The sequence below is a fragment of the Prunus persica genome, chromosome G3, assembly GCF_000346465.2.
Source record: "Prunus persica cultivar Lovell chromosome G3, Prunus_persica_NCBIv2, whole genome shotgun sequence".
NCBI classification, from domain to species: Eukaryota; Viridiplantae; Streptophyta; class Magnoliopsida; order Rosales; family Rosaceae; genus Prunus; species Prunus persica.
Genome location: NC_034011.1, coordinates 8,255,933 through 8,282,411, shown reverse-complemented (window position 1 = coordinate 8,282,411; position 26,479 = coordinate 8,255,933). Strand labels below are relative to the sequence as shown.

Sequence of the window (26,479 nt, the reverse complement as noted above, 5' to 3'; positions counted from 1 at the left end):
TTTCACCCAAGGTGACTCAAGTCAATGCCATTGCGTAAACAAAGCAAAAGCAAAGTATCGCATCAGATGCTTGCAACCAAAAAAAAATTAAAGAAGTGTCGCATGATCGCATCAGCTGCTATGTTGGAAAATGAGAACAAAGCAATCGCGTGAACTGATAAATTAAAATCGAAGTATAATCTATCTCTGCAATCGGACCGACTGACAGTAGCGACCAATGGCGGAGGTTGATGCTCATACACAAGAAGAGTTCTTTGACGTCCTCACCAAAACCGGAGAGAAGACCGGCATTTCCAAGCCCAGGCAAGCTAAAACCCAAACCTCCTCTTTCTCTTTTCCTTTTGATTACCCAGATTTTACACGAAGAATCAAGCAAGGAAGAAAGTGAGGAAATTTGTTTGATTGCGTTCACTCTTTTCTTGTAATTTATCGAGAAACAAACAGAACACGTTGTGGAAAAGATATTTATTTAGGAAAGCCCTTCAATCAGTCACTTTTTTTTTTTTTTTTTTTTTTGAGTCAATTGAGTTGATGAATTGAAAAGAATCCAACCAATTGTTTGCCCTTCTTTAAATCTTCAGTTTAAATGTATGCAGAAGTAGACATGCTTGATGTTCTCATGGTAGCTGATTTTACTGATGGCAATATGCAATGTTTCTGCTTTTTGAAGAATTTTGTGCTGATGACCAGTAACTCTGATTGAAAGTTTCATGGTTTTTATCACCCTCTATGTTGTGACATATATTCTTATCTATGAATACTATTGATGCCCATGTAGGGGAGATGTTCATCGAGACGGAGATTACCATCGAGCTGTACATGTGTGGATTTTTGCTGAGAGTACACAGGAACTTCTTATCCAACGACGAGCTGACTGCAAGGATTCATGGGCGGGGCTGTGGGATATCTCAAGTGCTGGACACATATCCGCTGGTGATTCGTCACTCGTAACAGCTCGGTAGCTAGCTTCATTACCCTTTCTTGTAACAGACACTTACTGCTTGTACTATATTTTCCTTTTACAATACATGTACAAATCATAACCAGTTTACTTATAAAGTCATTTGAGCAGCCACCCTGGTTTTTACTTGTTTAATCAAGCTCCTTTTAGTGCGATTCATCTGGATAGTCTACTGTTTTGTGCTAAGTGTGGCTGATTGTATTGTACTTTTTAGTTGCTATTTGTGTGACTCTTTTTACTTTCTTCTTGATACAGTGATATTGTGGGATTTCAAGTTCATAGAGGTTTTTAAACTTTCTAGGCTTTCTAAAATTTGATTGATAAAATGATAACAAAGTTCAAAGCTCATACGAACCTAAGAAGTTGAAGGCCTTAGCAGATAGGCACTTTTGTCTTCCTTTAGGAGAATACTAGTCCCTAATTCTCATGTTAGGGATTGCATGCCAAATTCCAAGAGTTAGGCCTATATGGAGATGGACCTTTTAGCATAATAAATTCTTTTTTTTTTTCTTTGATCATTTTAGGTGTGGTGGCATTAATATTGAAGGCAGCCAATTTGCTTACTATCTTTATTTTCCCTTTTCTCAGCCAAGCTTTACAGTTTTGGTTCTTTGATCCAGTCCATTTCATATTATATATTTTCTTGTTTCCTCTATTAACTGCTATGAGGAAGCTGACATTGGTCACTATTGCTTTGTATAGAATAAAATTACTTTGGAATTAGTTTTTATGAATGTATCCCTTTTACATGCCTTGTACAAGGTGATGCTAATAGAATTTCCATTTTTCAATAGTAGATATTGTTTTAGAAGATTGGTAATGAGTTTATACAGAAGTGCCTATTACAGAATTTACCTATTTCTGAATTGAAGTATTTATCTCCTTATTTCTTCAAGTTACTGCTCCACCTCCCCTTTTGTGCATGAGACAGTCATGCCAATTATCCTGTGTATTTTGTTGTTAAAATTTAGAGCTGCCTGAAGTGTGCTTGTTACTGAGACATAGTAATTTATATATCAGGAGGGAGCTTCAAGAAGAGCTAGGTGTAACACTTCCAAAGGACGCATTTGAAATGATATTCGTTTTTCTTCAAGAGTGGTTAGTAGGCCAATTCCTTTGTTCTATTGTTGGATATATATATTTCTTTGTCTAGCAGCTTTTAGTATGGTCTGTTGTTTCGTGAATAAATTGTTATTAGTTGTTACTACATCTGGAATTTGATTTTCCCTTATTATGTTAGTTTGGAGTGAGATATGCTTCGCTAGTCTACATTGTTATTGTTAAACACTAGTTCAGAATTTCATAGCTCTTTGAGATATAGGTGAGATGTTATTATACTTGTGAGGCTTTGTGAAGTTGTGGAGGTGTTAAGTGGTTAAAGGTATCTGAAAAAGGATTCCCGTATTGTTCCAGACAGCATCAGTTAATGGCTTGAAATTCATGAGGACGGGTGTATAGTAGTAGAGGGGTTAGGATTGGGAGTACTACTAATAAGGGGTCAAGACAGGATGAGTTTTAAGGTCCTTGTATATCAAGGTTAAAAGGGTGTTGTATTGTATGTGGTTACTGCATAAACATGCAAGCAGTAAACAATTGCTGAGACATCCTTAGGAAGAGTAGAAGAGCAAGGAGGAGAAGACAAGCACAAGAGATTTTCATGCACTCAAAAGTTTCCGAAGAAGCTTCATAGCTTCAACCACAATTATGCTAAGTTTGGACCTGTACAGCACCCTAATTATGCTTGCCCAGTAGGCTCTTCGCTTGACATTCAATCTTAAGAGAACAATCCTGGTTTTTCTTTGATGTTAAACTGCTACAAAATGCATGAACAGTAAGGCAGATTTAACACTATCTAGCATGAGGTTGATACAGGGGTGGCCTTGCCCATCTGGACATCATGGCTGGCATTGACAGTCTGGTCAAAAAAGCTTGAATAGGTATTTACCATCCAAATTTGTATAAACTAGGAAAGAACATAATTGTGCCAGCTCTACAATATTCTGCCTGTGCTTAGGAGAAAAGGTTGAGCAAGATTAAGGAGAGAGAATAGATACCAAGTAGATCCATTATGGACGCCATCTAATTATTGATACAATCAATCGGCGGAAGTTTTTTGGAGTGAATTGAAAGACTTACATTAGCTTTAGTACAGGTGCAGGGGGCTACGAATTATTTCTGATATTTGGGATAAATAATGCGAAATCATAGGAAAATGGATGATGATTCAATAAATAGAGTTAGAAAAGGGTGGACAACGTGGAGGCAAACTAGTGGTCTGTTATGTGATTAAAGAATACCAAATAGGTTAAAAAGGAAGTTTTACAGAACTGTCCAGAGGCCAACTGTTTTGTATGGGGCATAATGTTGACTGGTAAAGCAAAAGCAAGTGCAATGCATCCATGTAGAAAAATGAGAATTTGAAGATGGAAGACGGGTGTGACTAGAAAAGGCAGAATTGAAACCAATCTATTTACAACAAAATTAGGAGTGAAAGTGATAAGATACGTGAAATTAGGCTTAGGTAGGCATAATCAACATAGACCACTAGATGCATCTATAACTAAAGAAAGACATGCTAAAGTACAAGATAAAAGATTAAAGAAGCCAACCAAAATTAACAAGGGAAGAAGTGAGACAAAAAGATATAAGATTTCAGATTTAGTAGAAGACATTGTATCTTAATATGAAAGAATGAAAGATGAGAATTCAATGTTCTATTCCATACAATTAGGACAAAGGCAGGTTATTCTTCAGTCACCTTCGAACATTCTTTGTGAAAAATAGATGTCTTTTGGTGGTGGAAGGAAGGCAAGAGTTTTGTGGAATTGCACTGTGCTTGCTGACTTTTGGGTGATTTTGGTTTAAGAGAAATAGAAGAATCTTGTTGAACTATAGTGGGGATGTAGAAGAGAATGCTTGGGAAAGAATCAGGTGTTGGGCATCTTTATGGGCTTCTCTTTCTCCAGCTTTTAGGGATAACTCATTTTGTGTAATTTTATTAGATTGGGGAGCTGCTGCTGGATAGTCTTTTAGAGTTGAAATACAATGTAGAAGTTGTATTTTGGATTTGATTGTTAGGGCTGTATCATTTTGATGGTGAACTCCTGGTTCACTAAGTTTTGTATTGTAATGTTTCTCTATATTAAATTTTCTTTTTCATAGAAAAGCGGGTGTCGGTGTTCCGAAACGACCAATTTGTTGAGGGCTTAGTTGTGGTTGTCTAGGGAGCGGGGCTTGTCTGGGTTTAAAGCTTAGGGTTGTTCTGGGTTTTCTCTTTGGTTTGTGAGAGCTGGGTTGTTTTTATTCTTTAGTCTTGTTCTCTATCTGCTGTGGATTCCTTTTGTATCTTTTGTTTTTGTTCCTGTTTTAATACAATTGTTTCTATTCAAAAAAATAAAAATAAAATACAATTACGACAAAGGGCAAGGATGACAATGATGACGGTGATGATGTTTGTATTTTGTTTATAGTTAAGATCTGCTGTGTATTAACTGATGTTGGTTACATTTTGAATGCAGTGTAACAAATGATGGAAAATTCATCAATAATGAATTCAATGATGTATATTTGGTTACAACTGTAGATCCAATCCCTCTTGAGGCATTTACTCTTCAGGTGAGGAGGGTGATGTATGTCAAATAGAAGTTCCAATGATTCATGTTTTATCTTTTTGCTATTTTATGATACTTTGACTTTTCTGGGAAGATCTATTAATTACATTATCTTTAAGTCAGGAAATATGGCCATCAGAATTATTAATCACTCATAGAAACAGTTCAAAGACTAGGGGTGAAAACTAATAGAATAGGAAGATGTGCTGGCTTATATAAAAAATGCAACTACGATATTGCACATGCAACCATATGGCTGAATTATACTCATTTAGATAATGCTTGCTATGCAGCCATTGTTGCCATGTAAATTATCATGAGAATCTGAACATCTCTTCTCTCTAATGGCAGGAAACAGAAGTCTCTGCTGTTAAATATATTTCTTACGAGGAGTATAGAAGCTTACTTGCTAAAGAAGATCTTGAGTACGTCCCCTATGATGTAAATGGGGAATACGGTCAGCTTTTTGACATAATTGCAAGGAGGTATGCTATTGAAAAGCATTTTAAGTTTTTTTATTTTTTATTTTATTTTATCAGTGAGATGGAATGATCCATCCCATGACTAGCCTATATGAAGATTCTTTCTTGTAAGACTTAAGCTGGTCAAGAAACAATTTACTCCCAAGTCCTGATACCCATGTAAGGCTGGATTTAGTTGCATCTCCAAGAAATTTTTATTTTTATTTTTAAACTTATTCTTTTTTATTTTTTAAGAAACAATATCTGTTTTTTATTTTTTATTTTTGTGTGTAGACAAAAAGATTTTGAAATTTAAATTTAAATTTCTTTCTTTTTATTGTTCATCGCTAGCGTCATGGAATAATGAATGTTCTTGTGCCTCAATGGCAATAAAATTTTATTCTTTGATTTACTCGGCCTGAAAAACATTAATTCCGTATCAAGAAGACTGAAAGACATACAATAGTATATCACTATCTGTTTCAAATTTCCCCGATATTCACTACTTTCTTATGTCAGCTATTTGATCTTAATTTCCTAAAGGTACAAGGAGAACACTATAGCTCGAAGTTTATCTCTACAAAAGCAACTCCAACGTTATGCTCCTGTTTCTCTCAGTGCCGAGGTTATTGTCCTTGGTCATTTCTTAGATCTATTATTCCTTTAGTAAATTATGTAATTAGTTTATTCTTTTTTCTTTAAATTTTATTGGATGTAGACAATATTCAGTCATGCTGCAATGATTAAAAGTTTTAGTTGGAAGTTGGAAAGGTAGAATGGTTATAAGTTTTTGCTGCACCCTGAGTTGCTAAGAAGCTTTATCTTTTGTTTTGACAAAGTGGGATCAATTTGTTTATGCCAAAATCTGCATTGAGATGTTTTGGTTGGCACCATGATTCAGTGATAAGGAATGAGAATTCTGTAGGTATTATTTGGTATGCATCTGGAAGAAGAGGAATGCAAGGGCTTTCAAAGGCATTGTGCTCTTTGCAAGCCTTGTGGCTGTTGTGTTTATTCATCCAACATTCCGGGAATACAATTTAGTTAGTGCCTTTTTGGCGAGTATTTCATAGCCTGAGTACTACTCTTTCCACCAGTTCTGTAACTTGTAAACATGTTACATGAAACCGTTGAAACGATTTAAAAGTTGGTTGAAAGTACAAGCAGCTTTCTTACCTAAAAGGTGAACCATAATGTTACAGATTTTCAAGAAGATGGTGTAACTTTTGTTGCCTTATTTAAATTTTAACTTTGTATCTGGAATATAGCTTATTAAATACTTTGATGTTGAAATTCCTCCTCCCCTCTCCCATCTCTTGTGCATCAGCAATCTTCTTCTTCTTTTTCTTCGTCTTGTAGTTGGTTGTGTCCTTCCTTTTTCTTTTCCCCAAAATGTAGTTGGTTGGGTCCTCCAAGTGAAGTTGAGCATATTTTGTTTCCTTGATGCAGTTAGCAGGGCTTCCAGATGCAGACAGGGAGGCTCTGGTGTTACTAATTAAGGCTGCAGCAATTATGGACGAAATCTTTTACCTGCAGGTTGAATAGATTTGTAATGAAACACGTGCATTGTTAGATAATTAAACAACCTGTGTATTTGTGCTGTTATGTTATTCTGATACATAAAGACTGTTAGTATGGATGAAAATAATGATATGTGCTGCTGCATGGTAGATTCGAGTATCACCAATAGTGTGCATCGGCATACACATATTGTGGAATAACTTTGCACTATAATTTCTTTCTTCGTATGCAAGTAAAAATGCACTAACTGAGCCAAGGGGGAGCTATGCAAATACCTTGTAATTTTCCTTGTGTTGAACCTAGTTTGTCAGGCACATATGTTATTATTATTATATTCTTAATCTATGTTGTAGTGTCCATTTCTAATTTTTTTTTTTCATTCTTTGTTTCTGATTTTACATTTAGGTTTGGTACAGTAATCCAGTTCTACGAGATTGGTTAAAGGAGCATGCTGATGCATCACAGTTAGACAAATTGAAATGGATGTATTACGTAATTAATAAGAGTCCATGGTATGTCTTCTTCAACTTAGTTTTCTTTCAGGTGTATACTATGCACATGCTATTTTTACCTACAAATGTACTGTGTGCCATGTGTATGTGCATGTGTGTGTGTGTGTGGGTGGATGGGTGTGCTCATGTAATTTTGGATGATACTACTTGAATAAATATCTGCAATATTACGTAATTAATAAGAGTCCATGGTATGTCTTCTTCAACTTAGTTTTCTTTCAGGTGTATACTATGCACATGCGATTTTTACCTACAAATGTACCGTGTGCCATTTGTGTGTGCGCGCATGTGTGTGTGGGTGGATGGGTGTGCTCGTGTAATTTTGGATGATACTACTTGAATAAATGTCTGCAATATTTTCTATCAACAGGTCATCCCTTGATGAAAATGAGGCATTTTTGACAACTGCGGATTCGGCTATAAAGTTGCTTCCTGAAGCGACTAGACCTGTTACTGGGTGGAAGGGACTTGAATACAAAGCTGCGTTTCCTGTGCTGAAACCACCTGGTGCAAACTTCTACCCGCCAGACATGGACAAAGTGGTATATGATTGAGCTGATTGTATTGTAGAAAAAAAGATCTTATAGATATACGAACACCAGTAAATTTCTTTTTGTGTAGGAATTTGAATTGTGGAAGACCAGTCTAACAGAGGACCAACAACAAGCTGCAACAGGCTTTTTCACTGTTATTAAAAGACACAGTGAATTCAGTCTGGATTCTTCCTTGTATAGTAGTACAGTTAGCAGCACAAATCATTCAGTGGGTTCCACTCATGATCTATATAGTGTTCCTTTCTCCGAAGAGTATAATTCTTCCATCACACGAGCTGCTGAGTTCTTGCATAAAGCTGGTGACTTGGCCAGTTCTCCTAGGTATGAGTTTGACGAATTTCTTTTCTTCTAAGCTGTTTCATTGCTGATTCTAAGTTAAGAATTTTATATGCATTTCATGGTGCAGCATGGGTTTAAATACAGAGATTTCATGCTTTACAAGGCAAGAGTCCAAGAAAATTCCCTTCGTATTTTGCTGTGATATATGGTTGATTTTATGTGCGTTGAGCCATCCCTTAATATTTGGCTGTAAATATAGCTGATTTATGACTGATATCCAGTAGCATATCACAACGAAATATCAAGGGACATAAAAAAACATTTGCCTATATCCGTCTTACGTCGTATCTCGTAAAGCCTGAAATTACTTTTTTTCTTTTAGCTGTGCAACCTCTGTATTTAAACTCATTACTGCATCAATGAAAATGCGTTCAACAATTTTTTAAGCTTAATAAGCTATTAGAGCTGGAGATAGTAGTTTGATTCTCTGCAATTGAAGTTTCCCAATCTATAGTGATTTCTGCATGTTAGAGTATGATAATTATTGGTCCAAATCCCAGCTTAAGCTTTTAGGAAAAATAGTAAACCTACAAAACTTGACAGTGGTCATGCTAAATATCATCTTCGTACAACCGTTAAATTGATCTTGTGTTTTCTATGAAGTTTGAAGAGGTTTCTTCACAGCAAGGCCGATGCTTTTCTTTCAAATGACTACTATGACTCGGATATAGCCTGGATGGAGTTGGTTAGTACAGTATTTAAATATACCGTTTACAATCATAAATTAAATGGTGTTGATACACAGTTATAACTATAGTTACTGTTCGTTTCTAGAGAGAATTTTACCATGAGCTGGTTTATTAATATGTTGAAGTTTTATTGTGGTTATCAATGTATTGAAGTCACTATTAATCAAACGGCTTGATCCTTTAATTGATTTTTGTGTAATTTACAATCTAGAATATCTTGTTTTCTAAAGTTGCATGACCTGATCCAACCCATGTCCATCCCTCTGCTGTACAATGGGGTTATATTATATATGAATATGGAATCCCCTATTGTATTACCCATTGACAGCCCCTCTCTCTCTCTCTCTCTCTCTCTCTCTCTCTCTCTTTATTTGATTTTTTAAATAATGACCACAGTCATTTTTGTTAACTAAACTAAACAGCAATACAACTGTGAACCAGCAGTCCACTGAAGATAGAATCAAACTGACAGCAAAATTTCTGCACTATATCTTTAATTTATGGACATCAAAACCACAGTGATGCCCAAATTTTGACTCTGCCCCACTATAGATACATTTCTTCCTCACACTTGGTTTCACATATTCTACCGTTCTTTTCCACCAAAATGGCCTACAAAATTGTCAACAGACTACAATTTCACAAGCTTGTTTCCCATCACCAAAAGCACAATGTTTCTCCACTAGTGAATGTGAAATCACCCAACTCAACCTCCTCATTTTTCGGAACTACCTGTACTACAGCATCAAGCAAATGAGACGGTGAAATGAATACTTTTAGTAGCCTCTTTGCACATGTTACACCAGTAAGGTCATAAGTTGACTTAGACCTCCGAATCATCGAGATGGGGTTAAAAATATGAAGAGATGATTCACCAACCAGCTTGCTGAAATAGGATTACACACACAAAAACAAAAAACAAAAAAGTTGCAAGCTGATTCCATTATCCACCTTCTGTATAATCTCTATCATACGACATTTGTACTCAAAGAAAGTAGGGTAGAACACTCACCAACTTCAAGATCATTCAATTTTTACAAAATTGAAATTCCAACACATTGAAATTGGATAGGAGACCTCAACTAGATGCTAATGGACATGTTATGCGACAACAAAAGCCTATGATGTAATATAATTTTTTTTGTATATTCAGTGGACATCATTCACTATGTATATACTAAGTGCACATAGTTTCTCATAAAAAGTTACAAATGAAAAAAGGAGCCTAGTCATGGCTCTCTTTTACCTGTTAATTTTAGCAGTATGTTTACTATAAAAAATGAATAGTTACATACATTTATCTTAAAAGGAAATGACCTTATAAAAAAATGCACTTAATTACAGAAACTTTTGTTCTTGAACTTCAATTCTCTAAAATGGCATCAAGTTCATTTGTATAACGTGAATTTTTACCCCATGAAGTATGGGAGCTTTCTTATTTTCCTCTTGAAATTTTATTATTTTCTGTAAAGTCTTAAGAGCATTAAACTGTTGATCTAGCCTTTATTTTTGTCTACTGTTCTGCTATAGGACTCAAAGCTGGATGTTACTATTGGTCCATATGAAACATATGAAGATGCTCTTTTTGGATATAAGGTATTTTTATATGGAGCACCCTTGTGTTTTGAGCTTCTGTATTCATGACCTTGTAGTTTAAATTTGTGAACTTAGGTGTAACATACATTTACAATGATATTGATCTCAAATTTATTCCTTTTTAAAAGTGAATAATTTTTATATTTCTTGCATTTTGGTGTTTATTGTCTAAAAGGACCTACTTGAGAACTCATGTGATAGCATGGTAGTAAGTTTTCTGCCTTTAGATGTAATTGAACTGCGTTTTATCTTAGGCTACATTTGAAGCATTTATTGGAGTTCGGGATGACAAAGCAACAGCTCAATTAAAACTTTTTGGTGATAATTTGCAGGTACTATTGTACAATCATTTTCTACTAGAGATTTAATAGCTTACCGAAAAAGAATTATCCTGACAAACTTTGTTATCCCTTCTAACTATCAGTTACTATTATTGTTTGTTTATAAGGTTCTGGAGCAAAATCTCCCACTGGACAATGTGTACAAGTCCAAAGATGTGATTTCTGCTCCTATTCGAGTCATCGATCTTCTTTATAATGCAGGAGTAAGTTTAGACTCGGGAAAATCTTTCAAGATGATTCTATTTTATGGCCACTTGCAACTTATTGATTAGAAGCATTATGGTTTGCCCTGCTTCTAGTGCTAACGTAAAAAAACAAAAAACAAAAAATCCTTTTGCTGTAGTTCTCTCTCTCTCTCTCTCTCTCTGTGTGTGACATCGAGCGATGAGCAGTATACTCGGCGAGATAATAGTCAATGAAAAATATTAGAATGGAGAAATATAAAATAAATGCATCTTCAGGTTTAGGTTTGAGTTTGACATAAATTTACCTATCACAAATAAATCTATTAAGTGCCATGGGTTTGGTAATTTTTGTCCTTAATTGTATAGTGTCCATCGAGGTCAGAGTCATCTACTTCTGTGTTTATTGTATATGCAACTTTAACTGGTTGGTGAAGTGACGTTGACAACTTCAAGTTTCACCTCAGGATGTAAAGGGTCCTCAAACTGTTGCTTTTAATCTACCAAATGACGAGCATATAGTAAAAGATCGAGGAACATCAATGGTCATGCTGAAGAATATCTCAGAGGCTAAGTAAAAATTTCCTTCATTTTTATGTTTGTCATGTACTTGGATAAATATCAATTATTGCTTTTCGAAATATTCATCTGTTGTGTTCGGAAGGTAATGTCTGAACGGCTATGCTAAACCAGGTTCAAGCACATTCTTCAGCCTATAGCCGATGTTTGTATTACAAAGGAACAACAAGAACTTGTAGATTTTGAATCTTTCTTTACTCACACAATTTGCCATGAGTGCTGCCATGGGATTGGACCTCATAGCATAACACTTCCAAATGGTAGAAAGTCTACAGTGAGATTGGTCAGTGACAACTCTCTAAGTTATGTTGTTTACTTGTTCACTATAATTTGTTTTGACAACCTTTGTTGGATTGCATTGCTGCTTATAGTAATCTAAACTTTTGTTCCAAACTAAGGTTCAACATATCTAACAGAACGGGAGAGTTGATAAAATTTTATTGTTAGGGAAATTTTCTTTTAGGTAAATCAAACAGTGTCGGTTGATAGCTCATTTGGAGGCCTCCAAACAAAGATTTTAACACTCCATCCATCAATAATAGTTTCTTTCCATCAATGTGAGCATCTAAGTTCTGTTAGGTTTACTTACATGTTCAGTATTGTGAGAGAAAAAAAGTTTGAATAAGTGAGGGTTTGTGGAAGGTGATGAGGTTTCTAGGCATATGTGTTGATGCTGTTGGGTCTAGTGAGAACATCTGTTTTTCCTTTTAAATGCTTTGTGTCCTTAATGGTAATTTCATATTGGGGTAAAATGGACAATTCACATTTCAAATAAGAGTCGGGTCTCAAAAGAAAATTGTTGGGTCCCATTAAAATTTCCCTTAATGTTGTAGTAATTGTTTCTGGTGAATGACCAGCAGAACGAACAAAATCAAACAGCAGGCATGTCTAAGATAGCCATATGAACAACAGAATTATCCCTTCTATGGTACATGATTACAGCAGACAACATAAACATATTTTCAAGACAGCCACATGAACAACAGAATTATCCCTTCTATGTTACATGATTACAGCAGACAACATAAACATGTTTCCAAAAAAAAAAAAAGTTTCTGGTGAATGCACATATCAATTTGAGGTTGAATTTCATAGCTCTACCTACCTATCCTTATTGCAGGCAGACAACATAAACATATTTAAAAATTAAAGTGTTACAGGAAGCAACACTTTGTTAAAGTCCCAGTTAGTAGCTTTACTGGCCAAAAGGAATTGTGAGGAAAACTTGGGTGCCAAACTAAGTGTCAGCCTATTTACCAAAAAACTGTGCAAGTGTCTGTTAAAGTGAAATATATATTATATATATGTCGTAATGAAGATTCTTTGGATAGTTGGTTTCCTACTTGTATGTTGAGGTAAAAAAAATTTTCCTATTGTGATAGGGTTGTGCACTTATGATGAATATATTTGTTATTTTCTCCCTATTTTTCTCAACATAGATATCAAAGCGTTGTTTCTGAGACCTAGTGTATTAGATAAAAATCATTCCTCCTACCAGATGGCTTGCCGTTAAGTCATTTGGTTGACTTCGCTATGATATATATATAATTTATATGATATGTTTCCACATTACTGTCCAGAGTTCTCTCTCATCACTTTTAGAAGCCATTGGACATCTGGTTGTTATTCTTTCATCTTTGACATCTGTCATCGGGTATTGGTGTCTATAAATTCTGTTGTGTTTCCGGTCTTGGTCCTGGAAAATCTCGTTTGCCCATATGATCAAAACATATTGTTGTTGACGTTTAGTAGTAATCATTCGTGTGTCCTTCGCATGGTTGCTTAATGATGTTTAGGGTGCTCCTTACTAGATAGTTATTGAAGTTTAGTTTTGTTCTTCAGTTTGGTGTTGAAGTGCAGTTTGTTTAAACATATATGTCCCCTTTTAAGCTGAAAAGTGTTACAGTTGGTCGTTGCAGTAGGGCAGGTGATGCCCACCATAGTTTTATGAAGACACGTGGTGTCTTTGTATTGTGGAGGCATATCATAGTATCTAGCTCTGATGACTGCATTGTTGAAATGTTGAGGCACATCTTGTCATCCTGTATGTAGGCACGTGATGCCTAGGTTGTTAATGTGGGCAATGATATTTCTAGTGATTCTTCAAATGGAGCATCTATTGTAAGAAACTTTAGAAGTTTTAGCTCAAATTTTGTGAAGAATGAATCCGCATCGGAATCATGTAATATTCTTTTTAGGAAGACTCCCGGTGACTACATGTGATACTCGCGGTTGTTGATATGTCCCCAGGAACCTTAGTTGCATGTTCTGTTATTTGCAGTTTTAGATGTCTATGAATTTCTCCAACTGATGGAGGGTTTGTTAGCTGTGAAGCATCTATTAGATGATCTGTATTTTATTAATGAAAGGTTTTCCAACAATTTCTGTTCAATTTATTGACGATTATAGTCAAATTCTTGTTCTTAGTATGCTTCTAATGTCATTTACAACATGTTAAGAAAAAGCAATTATAGAAGTCGTTTTTTGAAGATTAACTACCTCAAGTCTGCACTATTTTCTTAATGCCAACTCTGGTTTGCCTTGTGTCTGTTTCATCTCCCGATAAAGGAACTGCAAGAACTCCACTCCGCTCTGGAAGAAGCAAAAGCTGATATAGTTGGCCTTTGGGCGTTGAAATTCCTAATCCACAAGGTGAGTGGCCATTTATTTTCTTGACGGTGCTTTACATCACTTTATCACTTTAGTGGGATGGTTTGTTTTACACGTTTTCCAACGCATTTCCATCTTTCTTTCTTTGGTCAATTATGTTATTATCAAGAGATGACAGTGGACCTCTTGTATTTTCATTTTTATTAGTAAATATCCTAAGCAGTTATGTTATTACCAATGGAATTCATATACTAGTGGCATTGTTCTTCTGCTTATGCTTGTTAACTGGTTTTATTTTTCTGAGGGAGTCCAGGATTTGCTCCCAAAGACTTTATTGAAGTCCATGTATGTTTCATTTCTTGCTGGATGCTTCCGCTCAGTGCGGTTTGGTCTTGAGGAAGCTCACGGGTAAGCTAGCAATTCATTATACTATACTAGTATGTTTGGCCACCAAGTATCTTATACTTACTATATGTTTTCAGAAAAGGACAAGCATTGCAGTTTAACTGGTTGTATGAGAAAGGAGCCTTTATCTTGAACCCTGAGGAAACATTTTCTGTTGACTTTACCAAGGTATTACTGCCTCAATTTTCTTGTTTTGCCTCGTGAGATGACACATCAAGGCTATGTATAAGTATTCCTTCATTTTTGTAAAAGGTTGAAGGTGCAGTTGAGAGCCTGAGTAGGGAGATACTCACCATACAAGCAAAAGGTGACAAAGAGGCTGCAAATTTGCTGCTTCAGAAACACTGCAAACTGACGGACCCATTAAAAGTTGCTTTGCAAAGATTGGAGAAAATTCAGGTATAACAAATATTTCAATAATTAAGCTCTAAACATAAATAATTAATGCACCTAGTATGCAATTTTCATAACAAGCATTAAGGATGCAGTCATATTAAGTATCTAATAGATGATGACATCTTGCACTACAAATAAGATTTGCAAAAAGATGGCTGATTTCAGTTGATTATGTCATCACTCAATTGAGGAAAGAAGATGACTCCATGCATGAATGAATAATCATGACTATTGGTTTTAAGATGTTTGGGCTTTCCACTAGTAGCCAAGGTTTTGGTTTTGGGTTGTTTCTACTGTGCCCCTTCTGGGGGATGTTTCCATATGCTTTCGAGCTTTGGATTTTGAGCATTGTCTTGAGTATATTTTAGCAACAGTCTTTCTCACTTTTTTCAGACTCGTGAAATGAAATGCCTCACTTCATGCCTAATGTCTTTTTAGTTTATCAGATTGACATGAATATATGATAAATAAGCATTTGTTTAATAGGCAAAAGAATGATGCATTTTTTGACCCTCTAGCGAATAATTGGTGGAAAATATTTTTTGTGTTGCTTCTAGTTATATAAATCTCTTAATAAACCAAGGGACATTTCATATTAATTTACATGGACATAATTTGTCCTCGTCCATCCTTCTGACGTTTCCTCAAGTCCCGAACCCTAAAGAAGGCTCAGTCAGTGCATCTAAAGTTTATAATCTCCCCTTTCTTCTTTTATGTTATGGAAACCCAATGTAATTTAAACTTCCAAACTCAGTTCTATGAGCCAGAATTCTTTGGACTGTAAACTGCCTTTTAATTTCTGAACTATTTATCACAACAATTTTTATCACATAGTTACTAGTATCTTCTAATTTTGTGTAGGTACCTGTGGATATAGTGCCCGCGTTCTCGGTAATTGATAAAATATTGGAGCAAAGATGCTAAATTGGTGAGTCTCATCCTTATTTTCTACCTTCTTTGAAGGATGCTAGTAAATGACAAAATAATTGCTGGATTAATGGGAAAATAGAATGGTTGATATCTTGATTCCATCTTATAAATGGGAAATGCTCTCAAACAGCATTAATATTGTAGCAAATAGTCTCATTATCTCTATATCATTTCAACATGTTGTCAAGATTGCTACATATTGTCCCATAACGATAGCAAATAGTCCAAGATAGGCTTGATATGACATAAATAAAATATTAATATTGTGTCGATCTTGTTGATAAAGTACAGTAATAGTGTTATTAGAGTACATTGCTACAGTGGTGCTATTAGTGAGCTTTTTCCTGTAATTTTCAACCTGTATCATGTGAAGCAACTAATCTCCTAATTCTCGAACAAAAAACTTATGCAGATACGAGACAGACAAGCTTCAATGGCTTTTTATTCTTCACACATTAATCAGGTTGGGTGGTGCAACAATTAAAGGTTGTTCTATTTATGAGCTCCTCACTCCAGAGACAAGATATATGACGTGACCTACAAGAAAACGTGAAGGTTGTTTCGACATGTTTAGGGCTCATTTGGTATTTCTGTGAATTTTTTCTTTTCTTAAATAAGTTTTTGCTTTTGTTTTTGCTGTTCAAAAAAAAAAAGCATAATAACTAAAATGGGCATGGTCATGCTGAATGCTATGTACTCACTTGTTTCGTAACAAAGAAAAATGTGCATAATCATGCTTATATAATTGTGCTCTTTTCTTTTGAATGCCATTAGCAGCTCCCAAAAATAAACCTACCATTTATGGATTAGTTATAAAATAAAATTTCACTTTCATAAATTGAACATGGAAACCTCTGAGTGCAGGGTAACTGTTTTGACCATTTGAGTTACAAGTCCAATGCACATATTAATAAATAGAAATTTATTGAACCTATCAATCGCTAAAATTTATACATGTATGTTTCACTCTGGTAGGTAAGTTGATATTGCTTAATATGTTTAGCACATGTGATGTACCTATGTCAGTTTACCTGTGGGTAAGTAAATTAACACTATTAAAGCATAATCGAGCATATGCAAGGGGCTTATAGCTCGAGTGGTTAGGAGTATTTACCAATGCACCCGATATACTAAGCTCGATTCCTCCCTTCTCCAATATGGCTTGTATAAAAAAAATTACTTGTCCACAAACATGTGCAAATTTATTCTTATGGTAGGACTTTGAAATAGTTTAGACTCCACAAGGCTGTAGCTAAATATGTTTATTTCATACGTGTAACTTCACTAATTTTTATCCGAGTGTGACTTTTCATAAATTTTATAGGAGAAGAAAACCTTGACAAATTTTTCCATTCCTATTTTCTCAAGTTTGGGGTTGAGAAACATTACAACTGAAATATGTCCAGATGCCTTAATTTAGAGCATTAATTTGGAGTTAAACTGAAGAATGTGCGTTCAAACCCAAGAGTCTTTTTCATTCCTTATGATTCCAAACCCAATGTATGTTTGCCTTCTTTGGCTATAAAAACCAGATTGTATTAATGATCTAAATTTAGTAAAAGTACAAAATGGGGAATAATTTCCATTACCTATCTATCAAAGATATTAAAGAATCGTGAAAAGAAAAGGCTATATGCAAAAGCCCCAGAACAAAGGGACACTAATAAACATTGACTAATCGAGGCTGAGCAGCCCCAATCCGATCAAAAAGAAGCTCAGTGTCAATACAATGGGGAGCAATTTCAAAAGTCTTACACGAACCTGCATCCAAATCATAACTCAAATTTGCAAGGTAATCCGCTACAGAGTTTTTTTCCCTATAAACGTGGGTCGGCACACATCCAATCTCCTGCATCAGTTCCAAGCAATCCGACACTAAATCCCTATAAGGACATGAAGCCAACCTATGAGGATTCTGCAAGAACTTGACAGCAATTTCAGAATCGGATTCCACTAACACACGGGAGATTCTTTTTTGCACAACCAACTTCAAGCCATGGTAAAGACCCTGAAGCTCAGCTTCCAAAACCCCACCCTTCCCAAGATTCACAGCAAAGCCAGCAAACCATTTTCCTTGGGAATCTCTTATCACACCACCAGCTCCAATCAAACCCCTCCTGTGACAACCGTCAACATTAAGCTTAAAATAGCCATCTCGTGGAGGCTCCCATGCTAGAAGTTTCAGCGACTTTTGAGAATCTTTAGAATGGGCATGAACCCATTCCTTAACAGTAGCAAGGATAGTCTTTCTACCTCGAAACCAATCTAAACATAGACGTTCTGGTGACGATTTAAACTCGTACACTCTTTTCCCCAAGTACCTATCCACTAACTTCATGAAACTATCAACGTCGTTTGGCAACTCCTCCCAGTGTAGAATCTTGATCAGGTACCCTAAATCATAAAAACCAGGGCAAGTCACCCATGTTAAACGGGACCTTCTGTCCTGCGCCATCCTAGATTTCAGCATCATCGTCAAAAAGTCGGAAGACAAAATACCCTTTTCCTTGTTCCGCAAGAAATTGATTCCTCGCCCCTTAAGCAACTCAATTGCGTTTGCATCCGCGCTGTGAAAGTCCCGGTAGATGTCGAAGTCCCTGAAGTTGAATTCCCAGGTGTAGCAGCAATCGGTGCATAAATCGGGCAAGTTTCCGTCACCGTCTGAGAGTGTTAGACGCAGTTGGATGATGTTACTGACGTTCACACTGTCCTTCATGATTCGGTATTGGTCTTCCGGAGAATCGGCTTCAAAAAGGGTGAATGGGAATTTAGTTTCAAAGGAGACAAAAGGGTAGTCAGCTAATGCATCCTTAACTAGAACAAACTCAGATTCTAAATTGTGCTGCCAAACGCTTCGAATCCCGACTCTCTTATTCATCATTATAAACTAATTCCGGGTTTGGCCTTCTTCAAAATTTTCTCTGTTGTTTCTCAAATGGTATGCGTTCTTCTTGAATATTTTTTGTTGAATGTTAGTCTTCACCGAGGACATCATTTATATAGAGAGTGGGTCGGTGCTACTTCAGTGAAACAAATGAAAATGGGAGAAGTTTCTATTTTTCCGAGTGTTGTGAGGAAACCAAATCCCGGAAGAAAACGGATTCAAAACTGCCGTGGTGGATACATCATTTATTTGTATTGTTATCCTCTCTTTTTCACTTTTCTTTTGTTGTCGGTCTGAATTATCTTTAGGTTTATTATTTCGTTTCCTTGTGCAATTAGGAACAGCAAGCTCATATGTTAAAAAAGTAATGAAATGGGGGGGAAGAAAAGCGTGTTTCCTTTTTTTTTTGGGGAATGCAAGTTGGAGAAGCACTAAATCCAGCCTTACATGTGTCCGCGAGTAAGTTATTTTCATGAAGCTGGTTTTAGTATCAATAAAGGAAAAGAATATTAATTCAAAATTTTAAAATATTTTTGTCCAAGTAAAGAATAAAAATATTGAAGGCTGGCTACTTTTGAGTTTATTGACATTGTATGTGTCTGTATATGACTGGACTCGCGCTATGATCTAATTCTATTTTTTGACATTCTTTTACGAAAAACTACAGCTTTTCATCTGGTTAGCACCACTTGTTGATTGACCAAAAACAAAAAAAACAAAAAAAAAGCACCACTTGTTGATGTGACTTATCACACTTAAAAATTCAAGCTCTAGCTGTGGATATATGTTTTTTTTTTTTTTAATTATTTAAAACTTAAAAAAATATATCATTTCTATTTAATGAATTTTCAATTTAAACTATTTTTAATCCATGTGGCAATGTTATATTGAATATATGGGCTCAACACACACACCAAATCAGCAAATTAACGAAATTATTGACGGAAGTTCACGGTAAAGACTACTACTTGTAAGCACAAACATAAAGGACACAACTTGATAATTTCTTAAACATTAAAGACGTTTTGAGATAAAAAAAAACCTTTAGAATATTACAATATCTAACTGCTCTTTAGTCAACGGGTCTAGCCAAGTGAAAAAGGAGAAACTAGCTCGGTCAAATTTGACGTTATCAATGACATATACAATTTTTATTTATCAGGAAAATCTCTTCTAAATATCTGCATCCACAACTATTTTAATAGACGAGCCATACGATTAACAACATTCACAATACTTCTTATAATCGAAGATAAGGTGGCTCATCTGTGGTTTTTCAAAAGGCAAGCAATGTTTCTTTGTGAAGTAAGAGGCAACCACTTTTAAGAAAGCACAAGACAGATCTTAAAACAATTCAATTTGTAGTTCTGCAAGTAGCTCAACAATGGAACAGAAACAAGATATCTTCCCTAGTTGCATTAGCTAATTGTTGATATACGTTGGAGATCCAAACGATTGATAAGCTGAAGTCTGTTTTTCTAGACAACTTTTAACTCTTTGAGCCATGCTGTATGTAGGGGACAGGGATCAGGCTTTCCCGCCGCAATTGCCTTCTCAGATAGAGAGTAAAACCAACCATTTCTCCATTTAAACTGCAAGCACAAGGGAATCTCCAAAGTGAGAAACAAATTAAACTCAATGAGTCATATACATATATGCTTAGTAAACTTAAAATTTATAATTCCATGCATCTCTAACCTCTTTAACTGCAGTTGGAAAGTGAGCAACAGCGCGTGAGTATGCACATAATCGATCCTCCATGGCTTCTTCAAATACCAACCCTTTCTCTGCTGCTGCTGCAGAGGCAAGCTCTGCAATGAGGCTAGACACCTAAAAGAATATTGATCAAGTTTTTATCAGTTCCCTTTCTCAACACATAAACAATATGAGCTCAAAGTTTCCTGCTTAACAACAAGAACTTTGGCTGGATTTCATTCTGTACTAACCTAAAAGTCGCTTCATGTCACCATATTTTATATGTCAAACATTTCTTTGTCAGTGAAATAAAAGATGTCTGTTGTTATCATTGAGAATAGAGTTTTCAGAGCCAACTGAAATTATATAGAGGGGTTTAGCTGGACGTAAATCAAAGAAAAACCTGATAGCACCACAAACCCTAACAAAATTTACTTTTCACCCAACCCCAGCCCAACCAAGCTGGTTCATCTCCTTAAAAAGAAATGGAATAATGAGACCAACCCAACATAAATTCCCAATAATGCTACTAGGCCTTGCCCATAATTAGTAACTATCGGCATTCTGTAACAAACACATGTTAATGGAAAATGAAAAACCTCTTGAGGCATGTTAAAAAAGTCACAAGACCAATGAGAACATACATGCAAATGAGATTATTGTTGAAAATCACTTGACAAAGCAACAAAACCTCTATGTCATGTTAACTAGGAAGACATGCACGATGATGAAGGAAAAGTACACAAAACAAAGCACCTTAAAATTGGTATTGTAGCACATCAACTATATGAAACCAGTTAATGGTGAAATCAAACACAACAAATTGTTAATTATTTAAAAACTCTGAAAAGTAATTGATTGCATTATATACTATCTCATCAGATTCCACTCGTGCGATATAATTTCATCTCTCTCTTCATAATCCAGTCATGTAGTTCCATTTTGTTAGCTAATGCCTTACATAGTAGAATTACGATAGCCAAAAAGGTAATAACTACTATTTAAAAGTAAGTTTAGGAAATAAGAAGGCATGAATAAGAGGAAACATCCTTTTATTCATGTCATCTCCCAATCCGCAATTTAATTAAGAAGTAGAAATTGTTTGGACAAAGATCTTATTTCACACCATCATGCCAAAGGCAGACATTTCTTTTCTTTTCTTGCACCTTAAGTTATCAAATAAAGATAGGTTACCTCAGAGCGGTATTCTTTCTCTACACCACCTACAGTTGTTCCCGGATGACGAGCTCCAACAAGCATGAATGCTGAAATCCAGATCAACTTCTCTAACATCTGCTTCTGAAATGCTTCCTTGTTGAGAACCTGCTTCATATTTTCGTTCATTTATACAATTCTTCGGACTTATTTAAGTTTATCCCAAAACTGAAGGTACAAACTTAACAAACCCATACCCTTCAAACCCCCACCACCAAGAGAATGCTCAACAACTCCTTCCCCCTCCAAACCCCACAGAAGGAAAAAGAAAAAACGCAGTTGTTCAATATTTCCTTTTACTAAAGAAGAATGCTACACAAAGAACGATAACAAAATAGTGTAAAATGTTATGAAGATATTATTCTTTTACCTTGCAAGTAAGGCCTCCAGCCTGTAATCTTTCAGCTACTACAGATGCCCACTTCCCATATGATGCTGTCAGTCCTTCAGGATTAGTATCAGTCTTTCCATCAACAGGAGGTTCTCCAAGCTTGGAGACAGCAAAATATGCTAGCACTTGATCCGCATCACCAAGACCTTTACTTTCAAACCACGGTTCCAGCATTCCGTTCTGGAAAAAAACCATATCTGCTAGATTGTCAAGTCCATTGGGTCACATCCATACCTCTGCCAGAATCCAAAACAGGGCTTGCAAATGAAGGGAAGTAAAAAAATCCAGACCAAATCATTCTCAGAAGACGTGTACTCTGACTTCTTTATTTTATTTTAAATTTTTTTTTTTTTGGCAAGCAATGAAACTTGAAAACAAGGAAACGAGAGCAAGTTATGAAGGCTTGAACATGTATTTCAACAACTTAAAGTGAACAGTTAAAAATTTCATTATAGGTAGGTCAACCTGATATCAGCCTACAATCTATAAACAACTAAGTTAACGGAAGTGCTACAAACAAAAGCCAGGGAAATCCAGTCACAAACTCCAAACCCTTTTATCAATTTTACAATCTTCGAAAACTAGCAAGTAAATGCAGCAAATCATTGAAAGACAATGGACCAATTCATGAAAGACGGAAGAAGTCACAGGACAAATGATCAGTTTCACTACATTTGATATGTTTTTGTCAATAACAAGTCAAATTATACAACTATGATAGACATAACAGCCGCCTTCAAAATCTGGTCTTCTAATTTGGACCCACATGATTACCAGCTTAATATATAATAAGTAACAGTTATAAGGTCTATTTTCTAGATACATTACTCGGAATATGAGTTTGTACTAAGAATTCCAAGGGAAACACAATGTAAGCACCCTATCCATTAACCAACAGTGCAATTCAACATTGAAATGCCACCACATGTCATGTCTATAAATACTTGAGCCAGTTTGCTTCAGAACCAAGGCTGCCTATCTGATAATCATACCCTAGCAATAAGCTAGGGCAACAGGGGATGGTGATGCTAAGCTCAGTATTGTGGTTAAATATTAACTACATTCGGAAAAACTAAACACACGAAAAGACAAATCTTAGTATTCCATTAGCATCATGCTTCGTGCTTTATGCTTCTATTAAGTAACCCTAAATGCAGTAGGTTTTCCAGCATAAAAGTTATCTGATCCAATGATCGAGATAACTTCAGAACTGTACCTTAGACAGGGTTTAAAGCCAAAAGGACTCATGCACCAAGAACAGGGATAATAATTTCACAAGGGTATGCATAAACATTAGTTAACATTACGACAAAAGTTAACCAAATTATTCTAACAGCCCATTGAATAAAACAAGGTTATTGGCATTCAATCAAAACTCCCAAAGTCAACTTCCAAAATCAAAGAAAATTCCCAACAAGAAAAAACAGGACCATAAGCATAAACTTTTCTCTAGCATTACAGAAGAACACACGCCCAATTATTATCCAAATCCTATATACAAAATTGAATCACAAAACCACATAAATTTCACTTCAAACAACTCTCAACAATCAATCCGAACTACTCCGTAAAAACTTGCTAACTACCATTCCTCATTCTCAGATTAAAAATAAATAAATGCAATCAGATGGCAATACCGTTCCATCTAGGCCTTGGAGTGGCCTCAAGAACAGCCTCAAGATCATCATTCCTAGTGCAAACCAAGATTGGACCTTTGAAATCAAGAGGCACAGGGTCTCCTCTTTTCACCAGCAAGTCATCACCATTGCCCATGTCCTCTAAGGCTCTGCCAACCCTTCCACCACCGACTATCACTGCAGGTACCACCTTGGTTTTGGTGGTAGAAGCCATGGCAATGGCTGTGGAGGCCCTCGCTTTGATTCTTAGGGTGAGTGTTGAAGTGAATGAAATGGGTTTTCTAGTGAGGTGGAAGAGAGTGGAGCTAGAGAGTGTTAGTGTGTTGTTGGCCATGGGTGAAAGTGTTAGAGAGGATAGTAGTCAGCGGGGACATGATGCTTCTTTTGATTTTGAAGTGGGTTTGTTTGTTGTCTCTCTCACAGGTGGGAGTGAGGAGGAGAAAGAGATCAGCCACTCGTTTTCGGCAATGGCCTATCGGTCTATCCAAATTGTCGAGAAAGACAATTTTTTAAGAAACCTAGCTTATTTAGTATCATTTGGCTGGCGGCCGCGAGACCGAAATGGGTAGCCTGAGATTCGATGGGTTAAAGCCCGGCTCAGTTCAATGGTTGTGTTTACTTGGTCCGACCTGTTCGGAGGGTCTATCCAATCCATAGTTATAATGAACTTTTTTAAAGTGAGTGACTTTTAATAGAATTGACAAATTCTTAAAGCTTATTATCACAAAACGTTCATAAGATTTACGAAACTATCATATTGCATCATTAAAGTTTTTTTGTGTCACTTATGGTCCTCAAGGTTAGTATGTGCAATCACAAATGGTCATTGCCGTTAAGTTCCGTCAAAAACTCCGTTAGTTTGTTAACGTGGCACACATATATATCACAAAACATTCCTGAAGTTCACACACCTATCATAAATGGTCCCTACGAATTTTTTAATTTAAAATTCATAAAATTTTGATTTTCTTTTTAAAATTATTTATAAATGAAAAAACCATTTATAGAAGGATTTTAATTTTGAGGATTATTTATGAACCCTAAACCCTTAGGGGTCGTTTGGTACACAGGCTTGGCTTGGACTAAATTTAGTATCATGTTTGTTTCATTTAATTTTAGTCTTAGATGTGATTGCTAATACCGGGCCCACCAAAAACACCTCCTTAGGAGGGGACTACTAATCCCATGTAAAAAGGGAGGGTTAGCTAGTCCTATATTTACTAATGTATGAGATGCATATATTATATTGTAATACTAATAACATATATTACTATTATTATTATTATTACATACACATATGCTATAATGTACATATATACATGTATATACACATATACAAGTATATATATATACACATATATACATATATAATATATATAAATACATATAGATATATACACATATATTATTATTACAATATACTCATATACACATACATACTAATATTATAATAATAGCATACATGTATACATGTATATATGTAATATATATTATATTATATATTAATGTACATATATACACGTATATACATGTATATATAAACACATATATACATATATAATATATAAATACATATAGATATATACACATATATTATTATTATAATATACTCATATACACATGCATATTAATATTATAATAATAGCATACATGTATATATGTAATATATATATTATTATAATACATATATATGTATATATACATATATGTGTATATATTATACCCATGTATGTATTATAATATACATATACACACGTATATACATATATACATTATATATTTATACTATATGTATATATATTATAATATACATATATACACGTATATACATGTATATTATTATTATTATAACATACCCATATATATTATCTATTATAATATGCATATGTATATGTATATGTATTATACCCATGTATATATTATAATATAGAGATACACCTATATACAAATATATTATATACATGTATATATGTATATATAATATACATATATTATACATATATTATATATACATATGTATTTTATAATAATAATAATATATATGTATATATACATACATATATAATATACATATATACACGTATATACATGTATATTATTATTATTATTATAACATACCCATATATATATTATATATTATAATATACATACATATATAAATATATGTATATGTATTATATCCATGTATATTATAATATACATGTATACACCTATATACACATATATATATATGTATGTACGTTTATACTATTTAAAATATATAATAGTATTATAATATACTTATATACATGTATATACATATATATTATATGACATAAAATACATATATACATATATATAGATATTTTTGAAAAAATAAAAAAATTATAGTCCTAGTCCAAGCATATACCAAACGCAGGATAAGTGTTATCCAACTTAGACCAAGCCAAGCCAAGCCAAGCTAGTCCCTAAGCATAGTCCATGCCAAGACAGTCCTGTGTACCAAACTAGTCCTTAGTTTTTTCATTTTTAAATTTTATAAATTTTAAATTACTTTTTAAAAACTCCATTAGTTTGTTGATGTGGCATATATATGGAGCCCACATCTACAATAATATAGTGTCACATGTATTTAAAATATAATATATATTTTAAAATAATTTAAATTCATAAAATTTTAAACAGAAAACAAAAATGTTATGAATTTTAAATTTAAAAAATTAAAAAATTTCGTAAGGATCATTTGTAATAGGTGTGTGACCTCAGAGATGTTTTGTGATATATATATGCCACGTCAGCAAACTAACAGAGTTTTTGACGGAACCTAATGGTAGGAACCATTTTGTGATCATGCATTCTAACCTTGAGGACCACGAATGACACAAAAAAATATTAAGGATGCAATCTGATAGTTTCGTAAACCTTAGGGACGTTTTGTGATAATAAGCCAATTCTTAAATACTTTCATAAAGGTGATAAAAGTTACTAATA

General features: G+C 34.8%; 2 protein-coding genes across 3 annotated transcripts; one reads left to right on the top strand and one right to left on the bottom strand.

Annotated features, from left to right (window-relative positions):
- LOC18782744 (nudix hydrolase 3) lies at window positions 58–16,452 on the top strand. The gene is made up of 22 exons (XM_007216967.2): window positions 58–303; window positions 779–958; window positions 1,982–2,059; window positions 4,480–4,576; window positions 4,924–5,057; window positions 5,577–5,658; window positions 6,483–6,569; window positions 6,960–7,066; window positions 7,437–7,608; window positions 7,688–7,941; window positions 8,563–8,644; window positions 10,179–10,244; window positions 10,499–10,576; window positions 10,693–10,788; window positions 11,235–11,341; window positions 11,461–11,629; window positions 13,915–13,998; window positions 14,270–14,364; window positions 14,439–14,529; window positions 14,614–14,760; window positions 15,619–15,685; window positions 16,100–16,452. Exons 1-21 carry the CDS (start codon window positions 218–220, stop codon window positions 15,679–15,681), a joined length of 2,355 nt encoding a protein of 784 aa, XP_007217029.1. The 5' UTR covers window positions 58–217; the 3' UTR covers window positions 15,682–15,685; window positions 16,100–16,452.
- LOC18784377 lies at window positions 19,694–24,017 on the bottom strand. Of its 2 annotated transcripts, none has more exons than XM_007215665.2 (5): window positions 23,510–24,017; window positions 21,852–22,069; window positions 21,461–21,589; window positions 20,270–20,401; window positions 19,694–20,163 (listed from the first exon to the last, which is right to left on the bottom strand). In XM_007215665.2, the coding sequence occupies exons 1-5, from the start codon at window positions 23,841–23,843 to the stop codon at window positions 20,050–20,052; spliced, it is 927 nt and encodes a 308-aa protein (XP_007215727.1). In that variant the 5' UTR covers window positions 23,844–24,017; the 3' UTR covers window positions 19,694–20,049. The 2 variants fall into 2 exon arrangements, with proteins under 2 accessions (XP_007215727.1, XP_020416320.1); XM_020560731.1 differs by having other exon boundaries at window positions 21,852–22,052; window positions 23,510–23,683.

What these genes read in the sequence shown, in the direction of transcription:
- LOC18782744 (XM_007216967.2), top strand. Translation starts at nt 218, where the DNA reads ATGGCGGAGGTTGATGCTCATACACAAGAAGAGTTCTTTGACGTCCTC. An exon ending in ACGAAATCTTTTACCTGCAG is followed by an intron (nt 6,570 to 6,959) that starts GTTGAATAGATT and finishes TTTTACATTTAG; the next exon opens with GTTTGGTACAGTAATCCAGT. An exon ending in GTAATTAATAAGAGTCCATG is followed by an intron (nt 7,067 to 7,436) that starts GTATGTCTTCTT and finishes TTCTATCAACAG; the next exon opens with GTCATCCCTTGATGAAAATG.
- LOC18784377 (XM_007215665.2), bottom strand. Translation starts at nt 23,843, where the DNA reads ATGGCCAACAACACACTAACACTCTCTAGCTCCACTCTCTTCCACCTC. An exon ending in TCCAAGGCCTAGATGGAACG is followed by an intron (nt 22,070 to 23,509) that starts GTATTGCCATCT and finishes ACAATCTAGCAG; the next exon opens with ATATGGTTTTTTTCCAGAAC. An exon ending in TTCCAACTGCAGTTAAAGAG is followed by an intron (nt 20,164 to 20,269) that starts GTTAGAGATGCA and finishes TTGTGCTTGCAG; the next exon opens with TTTAAATGGAGAAATGGTTG.